Source organism: Callithrix jacchus, chromosome 7, assembly GCF_049354715.1.
Source record: "Callithrix jacchus isolate 240 chromosome 7, calJac240_pri, whole genome shotgun sequence".
Classification (NCBI taxonomy): domain Eukaryota; kingdom Metazoa; phylum Chordata; class Mammalia; order Primates; family Cebidae; genus Callithrix; species Callithrix jacchus.
The window spans coordinates 79,241,695-79,260,763 of record NC_133508.1 but is presented as its reverse complement, the minus strand read 5'-3'; the positions used below and the strand labels follow the sequence as shown (position 1 = coordinate 79,260,763).

At 40.5% G+C, this 19,069-nt stretch overlaps 1 protein-coding gene across 1 annotated transcript in view; it reads right to left on the bottom strand.

The window, feature by feature from the left end:
* CCDC30 (coiled-coil domain containing 30) overlaps nucleotides 1-19,069 on the bottom strand; it is a 186,539-nt gene that overhangs the window by 32,700 nt on the left and 134,770 nt on the right. The window contains 1 exon segment of the mRNA XM_078331431.1: nucleotides 12,616-12,728. Within this exon segment, the coding sequence (XP_078187557.1) occupies nucleotides 12,616-12,728 (113 nt within the window).

The following is a 19,069-nucleotide window of genomic DNA, read 5'->3' as shown; positions in this document are numbered from 1 at the left end:
CAATAAAAAATTAAAAAAAAAAAGAAATAATACCAATCCTACTCAAACTATTTTGAAAAATAAAGGAGAAGGAAATAACTTCCAAATCATTCTACAAGGCCAGTATTATCCTAATACCACAACCAGACAAAGATACATACAAAAAAACTGCTGACCAATATCACTGATGAATATTGATACAAAAATCCTCAGCAAAATAGTAGCAAACTAGCTGCATGTGGTGGGCTCACGTCTGTAATCCCAGCACTTTGGAAGGCTGAGGCAGGATGATAGCTTAACCTCAGGAGTTTGAGACCAGCTTGGATAACACAGCAACACTCCATCTTTACAAAATATGAAAAATTAGTCAGGCATTATGTTACATATCTGTGGTCCCAGCTACTCAGAAGGCTGAGATGGGAGGATTGCTTGGGCCTGAGAGGTGGAGGTAGCAGTGAGCCAAGATCACATCACTGCACTTCAGTCTGGGTGACTTGGTGAGACCCTATCTCAAAACAAATGAAAAAGCTAGCAAACTGAATTCAACAATGCATTGAAAAGATCATCATGACGGAGTGGGATTTATCCCTGGGATGCAAGGATGGTTCAACAGAAACAAATCCACACACCTACAGTAAACTAATTTTTGACGAAGGTGCCAAGAACATGCACCATGGAAAGACAGTCTCTTCAATAAATTGTGCTAAGAAAACTGGATATCCATATGCAGAAGAATAAAACTAGATCCCTATCTCTCACTATATACAAAAGTCAAATCGAAATGGATTCAGGACTTAAGTCTAAGACCTCAAAGTATGAAACTACTTTAAGAAAACATTGGGGAAACTCTCCAGGATATTGGTCTGTGCAAAAATTTCTTGAGTAGTACCCCAGAAGCACAGGCAACCAAAGCAAAACTGGACAAATGGAATTACATCAAGTTAAAAGAAGCTTCTGCACAGCAAAGGAAACAATCAACAAAGTGAAGGGATAACCCATAGAATGGGGAAATATTTACAAACTACCCATCTGACAAGGGATTAATAACCAGATTACATAAGGAACTCAAACAACGCTGTAGGAAAAAATCCAATAATCTCATTTAAAAATGGTCAAAAGATTTGAATAGACATTTCTCAAAAGAAAACATACAAATGGCAAACAGGCATATGAAAAGGTGCTCAACATCACTGATTATCAGAGAAACGCAAATCAAAACTATAATGGGATGTCATCTCACCCCAGTTTAAATGGCTTTTATCCAAAAGGCAGGCAATGATAAATGCTGAAGAGGATGTGGAAAAAAGAAAACCCTCATACACTGTCAATGGTAATGTAAATTAGTACAGCCACCATGGAGAACATCTTGGAGGTTCCTCAAAGAACTAAAAATTGAGGCTAGGTGTAGTGGCTCATGCCTGTAATCTTAGCACTCTGGGAGGCCAAGGCAGATGGATCACTTTAGGAGTTCAAGATCAGCCTGGCAAACATAGCAAAAGCCCCATCTGTACTAAAAATACAAAAAAAAAAAAAAAGTCTGGGCATGGTGGTTTACACCTGTAATCCCAGCATTTTGGGAGGCCTAGGTGGGCGGATCATGAGGTCAGGAGTTCGAGACCAACCTGGCCAATATGATGAAACCCTGTCTCTACTAAAAATACAAAAATTAACTGGGCGTGATGGCATGTGCTTATACCCAGCTCCTTGGGAGGCCGAGGCAAGAGAATCGCTTGAACCTGGGAGACAGAGGTTGCAGTGAGCCAAGATTATGTCACTGCACTCCAGCCTGATGACAGAACAGGACTCCATCTCAAAAACAAAAACAAAAAACAACAACAAAAAACAAAAAGCCAGTTGTAGTGGTGTACACCTGTAATCTCAACTACTCAGAAGACTGAGGCAGAAGAATAGCTTGAACCTAGGAGGTAGAGGTTGCGATGAGCCAAGATGATGTGAGACTCTTGCCTGTTCAAAAACAAAAACAATAAAACCTAAAAATTGAGCTCTCATACATTTGAGCAATCCCACTGCTGAGTATATACCCGAAAGAAAGGAAATCAGTATATTGAAGAGATATCTGCACTACCATGTTTGTTGCAACACTGTTTACAATAGCCAATATTTGGAAGCAACTTAAATGTCCATCAACAGATGAATGGATAAAGAAAATATGGTTTTATACACAATGGAAAACTGTTGAGTCATAAAAACGAATGAGATCCTGTCATTTGCAACAACATGGATGTACTGGAGGTCATTATGCTAAGTGAAATAAACCATGCACAGAAAGACAAACATCATATATTCTCACTTATTTGTGGGATCTAAAAATCAAAACAATTCAACTCATGGAGATAGAGAGTACAAGGATGGTTATTAGAGGCTGGGAAGGGTAGTCGGGGAATGGGGGGAGGTGGGGATGGTTAATGGGTGTAATTACAAAAAAAAAAACAGTTCTTTATAAGAAATAATTAAAGAGGCTGGGTGCGGTGGCTCACACCTGTAATCCCAGCACTTTGGGTGGCTGAGGTAGGTGGATCATCTGAGGTCAGGAGTTTGGGACCAGCCTGGCCAACATGGTGAAACACCCTCTCTACTAAAAATACAAAAATTAGCCAGGCATGGCAGTGGGCATCTGTAATTCCAGCTACTCAAGAGGCTGAGGCACAAGAATCCCTTGAACCCGGGAGGCAGAGGTTGCAGTGAGCCAAGATCGCACCACTGCACTCCAGTCTGGGTGACAGAGTGAGACTTTGTCTCAAAAAAAAAAAAAAAAGTTAAAGAACGAATAAGACTATAGTCAATAATAATTGTACTTTTTTTTTCTTTTTTTAAAAATTGTACATTTAAAAATAACTAAAGAAACAGGTCAGTTCCAGTGACTTACTCCTGTAATCCCAGCACTTTGGGAGGCTAAGGCAGGAGAATTGCTTGAGCACACAGGTTCGAAACCAGCCTGGGCAACATAGTAAGACCTTGACTCTACAAAAATAAACAAAATTAGCCAGGTGTGGTGGCACAAACCTGTAGTCCCAGCTACTTTGGAGGCTGAAGTGGGAGGATCACTGGAGCCCAGGAAGGCTACAGTGAGCTGAGATTGTTCCACTGTACTCCCAGCCTGGGCAACAAAGCAAGACTAAAGAAAGGAAAGGAAAGGAAAGGAAATAGGAAGGGGGCAAGGGGAAGAAAGAAAGGAAGGAAGGAAAAGAAAGAAAGCGAAAAGAAAAGAGAGAGAAAAGCCAAATGAGTATAATCATATTCTTTGTAACACAAATGCCTGAGGGGATAAGTACCCCATTCTCCATGATGTGATTATTACACATGGCATGCCTGTATCAAGACATGTCATGTACTGCATAAATAAATACCTACTATGTACCTATACAAATTAAAACTAACATTTTGCTTAAAAACTCACTTGTAACTGCTGCTAATCAGACTGTATATTCAGGGCAACTTGAATCTATGCCCCTGAGTTGCAATCTCTAAGCTTGGATCAAATAAATTCTCTACTTATATTAATTTTGCCTCAGCTTCTTCCCTTTAGGTTGACAATGCCTAACTCATGAAGCTTTCAAAAAAGCCCAAAAGAACTGGGTTTGAAAGACTTCCAAATAGCTGAACACAGGTTCCTGGAGGGTGATGCACCCAGAGAGGGCATAGTGCCTCCAAGCCCCTTCATGGAAAGGGATGCTGTGCTCTGTGCATCTCTTCCACCTGGCTGTTCATCTGTGTCATTTGTATTATCCTTTGTAACAGATGGGTAACATAAACAAGTGTCTTTCCTTGAGATCTGTGAGCTGTGTGTCTTTTTCCTTAGCTGATGTTAATCTGTATTCTTTCACTGTAATAAGCCATAACCATAGCTGTTTTTCTGAGTTTTGCACTTCATTCTAGAGAGTCATGAAACCTGAGGGGAGTCTTGGCGACTCCTGACAGACAAGTTACCTTTTTTTTGGCCCCTCATATTGTGCCACATGCTTTGAATAACTGTGCTCTGCTCAATCTATTTGAGACCCTGAGCCACATTTGTCTGTAGGTATTTCCCCGCACTCGTTTGAACTTCCCTGCAGGCAGCTCTTCCTCAAGTATCGTAGTTCAAGGTTACACGTGTTTCCTAGTTTTTATAAAAAATTGTTTTTTACATTGTGAAACGCCGTCTCTACTAAAAATACAAAAAATTAGCTGGGCATGGTGGCGCGTGCCTGTAGTCCCAGCTACTTGGGAGGGTGAGGCAGGAGAATTGCCTGAACTCAGGAGGCGGAGGTTGTGGTGAGCCGCGATCGCGCCATTGCACTCCAGCCTGGGTAACAAGAGTGAAACTCCGTCTCAAAAAAAAAAAAAAAATTGTTTTTTAAAATTTCATTTTAGGTTTGGGGGGTACATGTGAAGGTTTGTTACACAGGTAAAAATGTGTCACAGGGGTTCGTTGCATGTATTATTTCATCACTCAGGTACTGAGCCTGTACCCAATAGTTATTTTCTACTCCTCATTCTCTTCCCCTACTCCTCAAGTAGACCTCAGTATCTGTTATTTCCTTCTTTGTGTTCAAAAGTTCTTATCATTTAGCTTGCAAGAAGTTATTTAAAAGAAGTTATTCTGAAGAGAAGAATCTGACCCTAGAGCCTATGATCTTCCCATCATACCCTACTGCTATAATACTAGCAAAGGTAGGCAAACAGATATCCCCGATTTCTCCTGAGATACATTTCATTTTGTACAAGAACTAGGAACCAGATGGGATTGGAAGAAAAAAGAAGACTTATCTAGATGCTAATTTTAGTTAAACTGGTATGGAAGAACTTCTCCAAGGGAATCCTATGTCCTTGTAAGTTGAAGGAAACGAAAATGTTTCACTACAAAGTATATTTCCTTGATATATTTCAAGATACCTATTCAGAATAGCTAGCTATATAAGAATAGTTGAAAATCTGTCTTTTGTGGGAGTAATGGGAAGTGGGGAGGGGTATGGAGAATATCTGCAGCCAGGCTTTCTCTGAGTGCCTTCCCTCCCTTGTCTGGATCTAAGAAAGATTCACTGAGAGTCTGAAACCTCTAAAGATGTGAAAACAAGATTGACCATCTATTCTCTCTGAGGGCTGCTGTAATACCTGTGAGGTTTCATCTACATAACAAGAAGACCTTTGCTAGGGCGGCCTCCTTTTCTCCCCTTCCCATAACCTGTTTTGCCCTGATCTAAGCCGCCATTCTTTCTGTAATCTCAATATGGTGTATAACCTTCTATACCCCATTGGAGACTGGGGTAATCATTCTGTGGTTCTCCCCCATGCAGATTAATAGACCTGCATACTATTTCTCCTATTTATCTGCCTCTTGTCAGTTGATTTTTTCAGTCAACCTTCAGAGGTTAAAGGAGAACTTTTCATTTGGCCCCTGCAAAGTTATGTCTTACTCCAAAATGTGTTTTTGCAAGACTCCTCCATTTTCCAAAATAGTCCACCTCTTTCTCCTATTTGCTAAGTGTACATAAAAGAATCATTTTGCAGCCGGGCATGGTGGCTCACGCCTGTAATCTCAGCACTTTGGGAGGCCGAGGCATGCGGATCACAAGGTCAAGAGATCGAGACCATCCTGGCCAACACAGTGAAACCCCATCTCTACTAAAAATACAAAAAAATTATTCAGGCGTGGTGGCATGCGCCTGTGGTCCCGGCTACTCGGGAGGCTGAGGCAGGAGAATTGCTTGAACCCAGGAGGCAGAGGTTGCAGTGAGCTGAGATCGCACCACTGTACTCCAGCCTGCGCCTGGCGACAGAACAAGGCTTTGTCTTGATTAAAAAAAAAGAATCATTTTGCATGTTTTTCCTTGAAGAGATTAATTTAGCTGTTAGTCAGATACCAGACTGAGCAGTTTGGCTTCTTGCAGGCCAGAGGCAAGTATACAAAGCTAGATACAGCTTACTTATCAGTGTATGCGGCAGTGACTGCTGGGGTTGTACCGAATCCAATTTCTCCATTATAGACCCCGATTTTTTTGCTGGGCACTGGCATACTCAGCATAGGAACTATAGTTCTTGGCTTTCCTTGCAGTTAGATGAGGTCATGTAAGTAAGTTCTGGCCAACAGAATATGAATGGAAGTAGTGTGCCTTAAAGGAAAATGGAATGCCCTTGCCTTCCCCTCTTTCTTTCTTACTGGCTGAAATGTGGATATGGTAGTGAATCATTTTGAACTATGTGGATAAGGGCAACATGTTAAAGATGTTGAAGCAATGACATGATAGAGGGAGCCTAGGCACGTGATGCATTGAGCCACCATCAGCACCACTACATAATATGAGGCACATACTTTTGCAGACGATGTTCACAATTACCACAGCTGTGACTTAGATTCTTTACAAGGAGGTATTTACAAAAAGGTGCACCTCATAAATGGTCTCATTCTCCTTTTTACTGGGAACATTTGTTAAAAGATACCACTGGTTTTCAGCATCCTCCAGTCTATAACTTCAGAGATATAAGATCCAGCAGCGTACCTGCCATGCTCCGACTTTCCCAGCTGTTCACAGTTGCTCTGATGTTTTGACATCATTTATAACACAACATGTACTTCTGAAATTGTTTTTGCAAAAATTATAACTGAGGAAATTATGATAGTGAAAGAGATCTGACCTAACCAACTCCATCTTGCTTCTAACCTCCAAGCTGTCCTTGTTCATTCCTAGGCATAGGCCCAACTAACTTTGGGAGAAACTTAGTTTATAGTTTAACTTTGAAACAAACTTGATAACAGCCCTTTTCCAAAATAAACCCCCTTCTAGCCTGGGGACTAGACTGCCTTTGCCAGACTAACAAATTAGCCACAAGATTAGAAATTAACAGTTTAAGAGTCAGTGTCGTAAACCTGAGTTCAGTGCTTGAGATATTTTGCAGACCCTGTGTTAAGGTGCACCAGCTGATGCCACCTAGATCGATAAACTGGGTCACATGGTCCTGTGGCCCCCATCCAGGAACTGACTCAGTGCAAGAGGATGGCTTCAACTCTCTGTGATTTAATCTTTGACCTGCTCAATCAACACTCCCCACTTCTATCCGCCAAATTATCCTTAAAAACTCCAATCATCAAATTTTTGGGGAGACTGATTTGAGTGATAAAACTCTAGTCTCCCATACAGCTGACTCTGTATGAATTAATCTTTCTGTCTTGTAATTTCCCTGTCTTGATAAATCAGCTCTGTCTAGGCAGTGGGCAAATAGAACCCATTGGGTGTTACCCTTCTGGAATTTCTTTCACCTCTCCTGTACTAGAATATTAAAACCCAAGTCTCTAACTTCCCATGCCAGACAGCTGCTCTCTTACCCTGCCATTTGGGTTATTAAAAAAAAAAACAAATTTATTCCTTAAAAATTTTTTTTTGGTAGATTTGAGATCTCACTATGTTCTCTAGGCTGGTCTTGAACTCCTGGATTCAAGTGATCCTCCTGCCTTGGCCTCTGAAAGTGCTAGAATAACAGATGTGAGCCACCATGCCCAGCCAGTTCATTCTTTAAAATAATTAATTACAGAAAATTTGGGAAAATCCCCAACTCCCAATATGATGAGTACTATGACATTGTATTTCCTTCTAATCCTTTTATAAGTATCTTTTGTTTAAACACTGTGTATATCAAAATGTTTATCATCTGCTCTTTTCACTTATTACATTAAAAGCATTTACCCACGTTGTTTTCTAATAGCCACAGCCATCATCCTTCACAGCTGTTTTATGTCCTATTAAGTGAATGTGTTATGCTTCACCTAATTAGTCTCCTGTTATTTGATATTTAGGGTGCTCTCTGTAGTGTTACACATGGTTTGAAAAGCATGTTGATGCAGTGCAGCTGGTGAGAACTTAGAGCCTTCCGTTCTCATTGCTGGCTATTTGTCACACTATTGGTTTGGTCGGAAGTCCTGTTGGCTACCTTGTCTGAAGAACACGTAGATTTTCCATGTTTATTTTTGGCTTTGTTAACTATAAATACTATGAAGTGACACAATATTTATGTTCTAAAATTTAGGAACAACTTTTAGCTTGTCTTTAAGTAAAACCAGGTGGTCTTTACTTTGATGTGAAAAAAGCAAGGGAATTGTTCCTCTGGAAAAGTGGTAGAGAAAACGTAAAAAATAAGCATTGTGTGTGAAAGTCAGGACTGGGGTCAGGGAAATGAAAAAAAAAGTAGAGTTTCAATAATTCCTTCCATTTTCTTTCCTAAATATAGTTTTCAACCTCAGATGCACATTAGAATCTCACGAGGATGCTTTTAGAAAAGTATTGATCTACAGGCCCTATGCCCACAGGTTTTTAATTTATTCATCTACGTTGGAGCCCAGGCAGCCAGGGTCACAATTCACTGCCCTAAAAGGCTGTGCACAAATAACATGGAAAAACATTCAGCCTCACTAGCCATTAAAGAAATTCAAAACAAAATGACAAGTAATTTCTGTCTATAAGTGCGTTTAAAAATAAGAGATTACGTTGAACAAAAGAAGTCAGACACAAAAGAGTATGAAACTGCCCCGACAGTGTTGACAGGAAGTATATACTGGGTTCCGGACAGAAATATAATGATAATAAAACATTAATCAGGCTTCACTTTGGTCCACTTCCTTGTTGCTAAAAGTCACACACCATTAGATACTCATCACTTGCATCTCCATTGTTCCTATAGACAGGACTGCTAACATTAGAATTATAAGTTTTTGTTTAAGAATTGCTTGGCCAGGTGAGCTGGCCCATGCCTGTAATGCCAGCATGAGAGGCCGAGGCGGGTGGATCATTTGAGGTCAGGAGTTTGAGACCAGGCAGCCTAGCCAACATGGTGAAACCCTGTCTTTACTAAAAATACAAAAATTAGCCAGGCAGTAGTGGCACATGCCTATAATCCCAGCTACTCAGGAGGCTGGGGCAGAAGAATCATTTGAGCCTGGGAGGCGGAGGTTGCGGTGAGCCAAAATTGTGCCACTGTACTCCAGTCTGAGGAAGAGTAGGATCCTGCCTCAAAAAAAAAAAAAAAAAAAAAAAGGAATTGCCTAAGAGGTTTTTTAGATACAAATTCCAGCAACCAGTTTGAAGAGCCCCCAAAAGGAACAGAATCAGCATGAGAATACAGCTTCTTCATCTCCCTGTCCCATGACTTCACCCTGGACTCTTTGACCTACCAACCATCTCCACTTTTTGGTCCAATCTAAAACTCTTAAAAACCCTTAATCTAAGTTCCTCAAGGAGATGAATTTGAGGTTTCCTCCCATCTCCTCATTTGTTGACTCTATGATTAAACCTCTTTTTCTGCTGCAACCCAATGTCTTAGTGTGCTGACTTGCTGTGTACATTGGGCAACAAACCTATTATGGTTACAATTACAGATAGCATAATTCCGTTTAGATGAAATTCTAGGACAGGCAGAAATCAGAACAGTGGCTACCTGGAGGGAGGGAGAAGCAGTAAGTACAGATAACTGCAAACAGGTCATAGAGAACTTTAGGGGACAATGGAAATGTTCTGTATTTTTTTCTTTCCTTTTTTTGAGATGGAATCTTACTCTGGCATTCAGGCTGGAGTGCAGTGGCACAATCTTGGCTCAGGGGCTCACTGCAACCTCTGCCTCCTGGGCTCAAGTGGTCCTCCTGCCTCAGCCTCCCGAGTAGCTGGGACCACAGTTGCACACCACCATGCCTGGCCAATTTTTGCATTTTTGGTAGAGACAGGGTTTCACCATGTTACCTGGGCTAGTCTTGAACTCCTGAGCTTACGCAATCTGCTCACCTCAGCCTCCCAAAGTGCTGGGAGTACAGGCGTAAGCCACTGCACCTGGCCCTGTTCTGTATCTCGATTGGGGTGGTGGTAATAGGGGCACAAACATTTGTCAAAACTTATCCAATACTACATTTAAAAATCTTTGCATTTGTTACATGCAAATTATATCTCAATTAAACAAAGAATATTGGGGAAAATGTCATCAGAACCCCTCTCCCCATCAATAGCAGTGCTCAATGTTAATGAGGATGTGGTAATATTGCTACTCTTATATAATGATGGCAGAAAAATTTAGTAGTGTCAGAGGCATTTGAACCAGAGCAACTCCATCTTGAATAAGGGCTGGGCAAAATGAGGATGAGACCTGCTTGGCTGCATTCCCATGAGGTTAGGCATTCTTAGTCATAGGATGAGACAGGAATTCGGCACAAGATACAGGTCACAAAACAGGATGCACTAAAGAAGCTAGCCAAAACCCGCCAAAACCAAGATGGCAATCAAAGTGACCTCCTTTCCTCTTCACTCTTCATTATATGCTAACTATAATGTATTAGCACGATGAAAGACACTCTCATCAGCACCATGACAGTTTACTAATGCCATGGCAACATCTCGAAGTTATCCCATATAAACTAAAAAAAAGAGGAACCCTCAGTTCTGTGAAATTCCTGCCTCCTTCACAGAAAACAAGAATTTTTTATAATTAACAATATTTATATTCAAGAATTTATATTCAAAACAAGAATATTTATAATCAAGAAATAACCATAAAAATAGCCACCCAGCAGCCCTTGGGGCAGCTCTGTCTAGGAAGTAGACATTATTTTATTTCTTTACTTTCTTAATAAGTTGCTTCTACTTTACTCTTTAGACTCACCCTGAATTCTCTCTTGCATAAGATCCAAGAGCCCTCTATTAAGGTCTGCGTTCAGGACCCCTTTCTGGTTATGGTAGGATACTTCGCAATGTTTGTCAATACATTTTAAGATCTCTAGTTCTATAAAAATAAATTCAAGAATGAAAAATATATATACCAAGATGATTTTTTCAGCATTGTTTTGAATAAAAATATTCAACCGTTAGAGCAATGAGTCATTCTTAACCAAATTAGGATTCTGTTGTGAGATTTAATTCCAGCAGGTCTAGGATTAACCTAAACTGTTTTGCTAAAGTGCCTGTTTGGCACTGACTGTTGGTCAAGCACATTACAGAGGGAAATATAACGATTAATGTGGCTTCATAACCTCACTCAGGTCCAAGTAGTACAAACCATGGCAGTTTATACCAGTTTATCAGCATTGTTTATTGATAACAATGACAATGACAATTTGCACCAGGTCTCAGTGAGACCCCTAAGAAGTCTCTGCTCTTGAACCAGGTTACATAGCAGGAATATGCTTATGTGAACAACAGAATATAACAAGTATTTAACAAAATCTCAGCTGAGACTATTTTGGGCTCCCTGGTTGTGAGGTGGTCAATGCACACATGGGTGGTTCCTGATCTCAGGGGAAGTGCGTTCAGCTATGGCCCTTACAGGAGGAACAGCATCCCAGCTCCTGCCTGACTCCTCTGGACCCCTTGCTGTGAAACACCCATGGGCTCTAATGCATATGCTTCCTCTAATGCTGTTTCTATATTACACCCTATTCCTAAAATAAGGTATACATTTATTTGCACTGTAATTTTGGGTTCTTTTAGTCTGTTAACTGTTGCACCCTGTTTAACTGCTGCTTTTAGTAGTGTAACAACTTCATGAAATACTGTTTTATGAAAATAGCAAATTTGGAAACTATAGCAACAAAGCATAATGTTTATCAGATGATATTAAAAGAAAGATGGTATAACTTTTACAAAAGCTATGATAATAAAAGCATAAAGTTATGTTTATTGACAAGACACTAGGAGGGAACTTGGGAGAATGTCTGCATAAGTTTTGTTTCATTCAAAAAATTTACACTGATCACAACAGAGAGGTGTGCCAAAAAGAATTATGAAAAAAATTTGCGCTGGGCACAGTGGCTTACACCTATAATGGGAGGCCAAGGAAGGAAGATCACTTGAGGCCAGGAGACCAGCCTGGCCAAATAGTAAGACCCACCCATTTCTATTAAAAAATGTTAAAGTTAGCTGGGTGTGACTGCATGTGACTGTAGTCCCATCTACTCAGGAGACTGAAGTGGGAGGATCACTTGAGCACAGGACATTAAGGCTGCAGTGAGTTGTGATTGTGCCACTACTCTGAAGCCTGGGTGACAGAGTGAGATCCTATCTCAAAAAAGAATTTTGTTTTTTTTGGCAATGTTGTTTCATTATATGTGAAATGAAAAAAAATTTAACTACCTAAAAACCAAATGTCATTTTACCTTTGGACAATGGTATTTGCCTGATATACATATATGTATGTATGTATAGAAAGAGAGAGAGCATGTATCATATCTGTAATAGATATCATCGATCATTATATACAACAGCTATGGAATATACATATTAGTAATACTCTGTGTCAATTCTCTGAAATAAAAAAACGAAAAAGCTCTTTAAATGAGGAGAGGATGGTTTAGGCTGATGAAAGTACGTGAGGTGAAAAAAAGTGTGAAGGCAAGTGAGAAGGGTGTATTTGGGGAAAAACAAGTTCAATACCACCAAAGCTCAATGAATGGTAATCTCCTTCTCCCTCCCTCTCTTGAGAAGAAATTAGGCTCATCTCCCTAGGAAAAGCCCTATGAATAGAAATTTTGGAAACACAGGGATTTTTTGGTGGCCCTCTCGAAAGGGTGCTTCAGTGAGCAGCCCACTATTTAGCCCTAGAGCTGGCTCAGCAAGAAATAACTACTCTACCTACACAGTTTTCTTCCAAGGAGAACTTGTCTTTGTTTACCTCACATGGACATTAAGCAGCTTCAATAATCGCACATATTCTTCATGTAGAGCTTCTTTCTCTTGCTGTAGCTTAGACAGCCTCTCTGATAATTCCTGGTTGCTGTTGACATGCTGAAAAACATTGAAAAATAATGAGAATTCTGGAATTCTGACCTGACAAAGGTATAATATTGAAGAAATGTAAACTGGCAAAGTCTTTCTGCTAAAAAAAAAAAAAAAAAAAGGCCAGGTGCGGTGGCTCACGCCTGTAATCCCAGCACTTTGGAAGGCCGAGGCGGGTGGATCACGAGGTCAAGAGATCAAGACCATCATGGTCAACATGGTGAAACCCCGTCTCTACTAAAAATACAAAAAATTAGCTGGGCATGATGGCGTGTGCACCAAGTAGCTGTAATACCAGCTACTCAGGAGGCTGAGGCAGGAGAATTGCCTGAACCCAGGAAGCGGAGGTTGCGATGAGCCGAGATCCATTGCACTCCAGTCTGGGTAACAAGAGCGAATCTCCGTCTCCAAAAAAAAAGCTTATAGTCACCCCTGCTTCTGAGTTCATAGTAGCTTAGTGAGATTCGTGTACTTCCAGATTTTCTGAAAGTCAGCAGCTATTTCCCTTGCCTTTTGCTTCCCTTTATTAAAAATCTTCCAAGGCTGGGCATGGTGGCTCACACCCATAATCCCAAGATTTTGGGAGGCCAAGGCAGTCGTATCACTTGAGTTTGGGAGTCTGAGACCAGCCTGGGCAATATGGCAAAACCCCCTATTTACAAAAAAAATACAAAATTCTGCCAGGCATGGTGGTGTGTACCTGTAGTCCAGCTACTTGGGAGGCTGAGGTAGTAGGATGGCTTGAGCCCAGGTGGCATAGGTTGCAGTGAGCTGAGATCATGCCACCACACTCCAGCCTGAGTGACAGAGCCAGACCCTGTCTCAAAACAAAACAAAACAAAACAAAAAATCCAAAAATCTCCCAGCTTAACATATATAAAGTGAAAGCTGTTCTCTTGAATTAACTCTGATAAAAGTATTTGGCTCTAGAAGTGACTACAGTGATGAGAAACTCAAAGTTGGGAATTTGGGATTGGTTATCTGACCTGGCTAGCTTTGAAGGCAATATAATCTTGTCACTAGTTCTAGCAATCCATGGCAAAAGAATTAAGTTTATACTTTTAAACTACTTATAGTTTCTGGTAATGAAGTGCTTTAGAAGACCATGTAAGTGGTATAAAAAGTGTTTTAATGGAACTGAGGACTACAAGGATTGTGAGGTGGGCTAGCCACATCTGACCATGTTACTGAGCTTAGAAGAAAATGTCCAACTTTGGGATTTAATTACTGGAACAAGGCATTGTCTGACAACCAGAGACCTTCTATGAGTGTCCTAAAATAATTTCTCTCTTGTAGTCAGAAGACCAATATATCAAAAAAACAAATCACAAATATCAAGTGGATTGCAGAAGTACAACATTAATTGATTTCACAGGCTTGCCAGGTCTCTTATGTGAAGAACAGGGCTTTGGGAATGTGTGGAAACCTGAGAATTGGGAATGAAGACATCTGAGAGGACTCTAAAAATGTTGAACCCCCTGGACACAGTGCCTCTCTTGCCAGCACAAGCAGTCCCTCCTCTCCTGTCTAAGGAGATTAAATTTAAAGATTCTGTATTGATTTTACCCAAGGCACTTATGTTGTAAGGGGCTGCATATTGTCCTCAAGGCCCCCTCTATACCACCACCACTTCTCATTGTCTCCAATCCTGTAACTACAGTTGGATCCCAGCACACCATGGTGAGCTGGTGTTAAGTGTAGGGACTGACCTGGGGACTGCCATACTGAAAGAATGGCAAGACTTCGCCAACTTAAATTGGCAGAAACCTTAGGAATATATGCAGGAATGTATTTGTAGGGAGTTATACTAGTCAGTGCCCCTAACTTTAGAACAACATGAGGGTTAGAGGCACTGACCCTCCACACAGTTGAAAATCTGCATTGTGATTTTTTTGACTCCCCACCAAATTACTAATAGCCTACTGTTAACGAGAAGCCTTGTCAACAACATAAGCAGTTGTTTAACACATATTTTGTATGTGTATCATGTATTGCATTCTTGCAATAAAGCTAGAGAAAATAAAATTTTATTAAGAATATCATAAGGTAGAGAAAATACATTAAGTAGAAGTGGATCATCACAAAGTTTTTCATCCTCATCGTCTTCATGCTGAGTAGGAGGAGAAGAGGAGGAATTGGTCTTATCATCTCAGGGGTGGCAGAGCTGGCAGAGGTGGAGAAAGTGGAAGAGGAGGCAGAAGGGGAAGGCACATTCAGTGTAACTTTACAGAAATACACTGTAATTTGACTTTTTTGCCTTTTCATTTCCCTAAAAATATTTCTATATGGTGCCAATCCTTGTTTGTTGTTCATGTTAGTTTCAGTGCCTGTATCATATAGAAAGGTCCATATTGTCAAATAAGTCAAAAGCAGTCTTGAATGTTTGGAATCCTTCTGCCAGATTGTCTAAGGTCCATTTGTTTTCTAGTACTGCTTTTTCTGTTTTCTTCCTGATCATTTGGCACTGGTTTGAAAGTACTCATCTCCATCAAGTTGTCCTATGGTCATTCCTCCTCTGGTGTGGTGTCTATTTCTCCAAGATTCATATCTTGAAACCCTGTAATCCCCACTTTTCTTAAAACCATATCCACAGTCTTTACCATGATATCCTTGACAGGATCTGTTGTAAATACTGTGAAGTCATGCTAACATTGGGACACAGTACTCTCCAGCATGAATTCGTTGTTTTGGGCTTGATGGCTTTCAGGGCTTTGTAATGACGGCATCTTCATGCCTGTCACTTGCCACACAAATAAACTAAAAATGACAAAAAGAAAAACAACAAACAAAAACAATGATGGCACCTTCAATAGCGCAATCCTTCCAGACTTCCCTCTCTATCAGGGTTCCCTTCCATAGTTGACAATCTGGTCTGTAGTGTACTGTCTACCATGAGCCTTAAAGGGCCTTGGGACCCCCTAGTCGAGAGGCTGAATTACAGGCACGGTGTTTGGGGGCAGGTAAACTACTTCAACATCTTTGATGTTGAACTCATGTGGTTCTGGATGGCCAGGGGCATTTTTCCAACATCGAAAGAACCTTAAAAGGCAGTCCCTTGTTACCAAGTTACTTCTTGACTTCAGGCAGAAAGCATCGAGGGATTCCATCTAGAAAGAGTTCTTGTTGTCCGGACCTTCTTTTTATAAAACCAAATGACTGCTTTGATTTGCTGTTGCAATCGGCTTGCCAATATTTTATTGAAGATTTTTGCATCTATGTTCATCATGGATATTGGCCTGAAGTTTTCTTTTCTTGTTGGGTCTCTGCCGGGTTTTGGTATCAGGATGATGTTGGTCTCATAAAATGATTTGGGAAGGATTCCCTCTTTTTGGATTATTTGGAATAGTTTTAGAAGGAATGGTACCAGCTCCTCTTTGTGTGTCTGGTAGAATTCGGCTGTGAACCCATCTGGACCTGGGCTTTTTTTGTGTGGTAGGCTCTTAATTGCTGCCTCGACTTCTGCCCTTGTTATTGGTCTATTCATAGTTTCAGCTTCCTCCTGGTTTAGGCTTGCGAGGACACAGGAGTCCACGAATTTATCCATTTCTTCCAGGTTTGCTAGCTTATGTGCGTAGAGTTGTTTGTAATATTCTCTTATGATGGTTTGAATTTCTGTGGAATCTGTGGTGATTTCCCCTTTATCATTTTTTATTGCATCTATTTGGTTGTTCTCTCTTTTATTTTTAATCAATCTGGCTAGTGGTCTGTCTATTTTGTTGATCTTTTCAAAAAACCAGCTCTTGGATTTATTGATTTTTTGAAGGGTTTTTTGTGTCTCAATCTCCTTCAGTTCAGCTCTGATCTTAGTTATTTCTTGTCTTCTGCTGGGTTTTGAGTTTTTTTGATCTTGCTCCTCTAGCTCTTTCAATTTTGATGATAGGGTGTCAATTTTGGATCTCTCCATTCTCCTCATATGGGCACTTATTGCTATATACTTTCCTCTAGAGACTGCTTTAAATGTGTCCCAGAGGTTCTGGCATGTTGTGTCTTCGTTCTCATTGGTTTCGAAGAACTTCTTTATTTCTGTCTTCATTTCATTGTTTACCCAGTTAACATTCAAGAGCCAGTTGTTCAGTTTCCATGAAGCTGTGCGGTTCTGGGTTGGTTTCTGTATTCTGAGTTCTAACTTGATTGCACTATGGTCTGAGAGGCTGTTTGTTATGATTTCAGTTGTTTTGCATTTGTTGAGCAGTGCTTTACTTCCAATTATGTGGTCAATTTTAGAGTAGGTGTGATGTGGTGCTGAGAAGAATGTGTATTCTGTGGATTTGGGGTGGAGAGTTCTGTAAATGTTTATCAGGTTTGCTTGCTCCATGTCTGAGTTCAAGCCCTGGATATCCTTGTTGATTTTCTGTCTGGTTGATCTGTCTAATATTGACAGTGGAGTGTTAAAGTCTCCCACTATTATTGTGTGGGAGTCTAAGTCTCTTTGTAAGTCATTAAGAACTTGCCTTAAGTATCTGGGTGCTCCTGCATTGGGTCCATATATGTTCAGGATCGTTAGCTCTTCTTGTTGTATCGATCCTTTTAACATTATGTAATGGCCTTCTTTGTCTCTTTTGATCTTTGTTGCTTTAAAGTCTATTTTATCAGAGATGAGAATTGCAACTCCTGCTTTTTTTTGCTCTCCATTTGCTTGGTAAATCTTCCTCCATCCCTTTATTTTGAGCCTTTGTGTATCCTTGCATGTGAGATGGGTTTCCTGGATACAGCACACTGATGGGTTTTGGTTTTTTATCCAATTTGCCAGTCTGTGTCTTTTGATTGGTGCATTTAGTCCATTTACATTTAGGGTTAATATTGTTATGTGTGAATTTGATACTGCCATTTTGATGCTAAGTGGCTGTTTTGCCTGTTAGTTGTTGTAGATTCTTCATTATTTTGATGTTCTTTAGCATTTAGTGTGATTTTGGAATGGCTGGTACTGGTTGTTCCTTTCTATGTGTAGTGCCTCGTTTAGGAGCTCTTGTAAAGGAGGCCTGGTGGTGACAAAATCTCTGAGTACTTGCTTGTTCACAAAGGATTTTATTTTTCCTTCACTTCTGAAGCTCAGTTTGGCTGGATATGAAATTCTGGGTTGAAAGTTCTTTTCTTTAAGAATGTTGAATATTGGCCCCCACTCTCTTCTGGCTTGTAGTGTTTCTGCCGAGAGATCTGCTGTGAGTCTGATGGGCTTCCCTTTGTGGGTGACCCGACCTTTCTCTCTGGCTGCCCTTAGTATTTTCTCCTTTATTTCAACCTTGTTGAATCTGACGATTATGTGCCTTGGGGTTGCTCTTCTTGCGGAATATCTTTGTGGTGTTCTCTGTATTTCCTGCATTTGAGTGTTGGCCTGTCTTGCTAGGTGGGGGAAATTTTCCTGGATGATGTCCTGAAGAGTATTTTCCAGCTTGGATTCATTCTCTTCGTCCCCTTCTGGTACACCTATCAAACGTAGGTTAGGTCTTTTCCCATAGTCCCACATTTCTTGGAGACTTTGTTCATTCCTTTTTGCGCTTTTTTCTCTAATCTTGGTTTCTTGTTTTATTTCATTTAGTTGGTCTTCGACTTCAGATAGTCTATCTTCTGCTTGGTCAATTCGGCTATTGAAACTTGTGCATGCTTCACGAAGTTCTCGTATTGTGTTTTTCAGCTCCTTTAATTCATTCATATTCCTCTCTAAGTTATCCATTCTTGTTATCATGTCCTCATATCTTTTTTCAAGTTCCTTAGTTTCTTTGCATTGATTTAATACATGTTCTTTTAGCTCACAAAAGTTTCTCATTATCCACCTTCTGAAGTCTAATTCCGTCATTTCGTCACAGTCATTCTCTGTCCAGCTTTGTTCCTTTACTGGTGAGGAGTTTTGGTCCTTTCTAGGAGGCGAGGTGTTCTGGTTTCGGGTGTTTTCCTCCTTTTTTCGCTGGTTTCTTCCCATCTTTGTGGATTTATCCATTTGTCGTCTGCGTAGTTGCTGACTTTTCGATTGGGTCTCTGAGTGGACACCCAGATTGTTGATGATGAAGTATTTCTGTTACTTGGTTTTCCTTCTACCAGTCTAGCCCCTTCGCTGTACGACTGCTGAGGTCCACTCCAGGCCCTGCTTGTCTGGGGTGCACCTCTAGCAGCTGTGGCACAGTGAGGGATGCTACCAGTTTCTTTTTCTGCTATCTTTGTCCCAGGATGATGCCTGCCAAATGTCAGTCTTGTGGATATAGAGGGGTCAGGGAGCTGCTTGAGGAGACAGTCTGTACTTTATAGGAGCTCAATTGCTGAGCTGTGAGCTCTGTTGTTCATTCAGGGCTGTTAGACTGCTATGTTTGATTCTGCTGCAACAGAGCTCATTATAAAAACCCTTTTTTTTCTCAAAT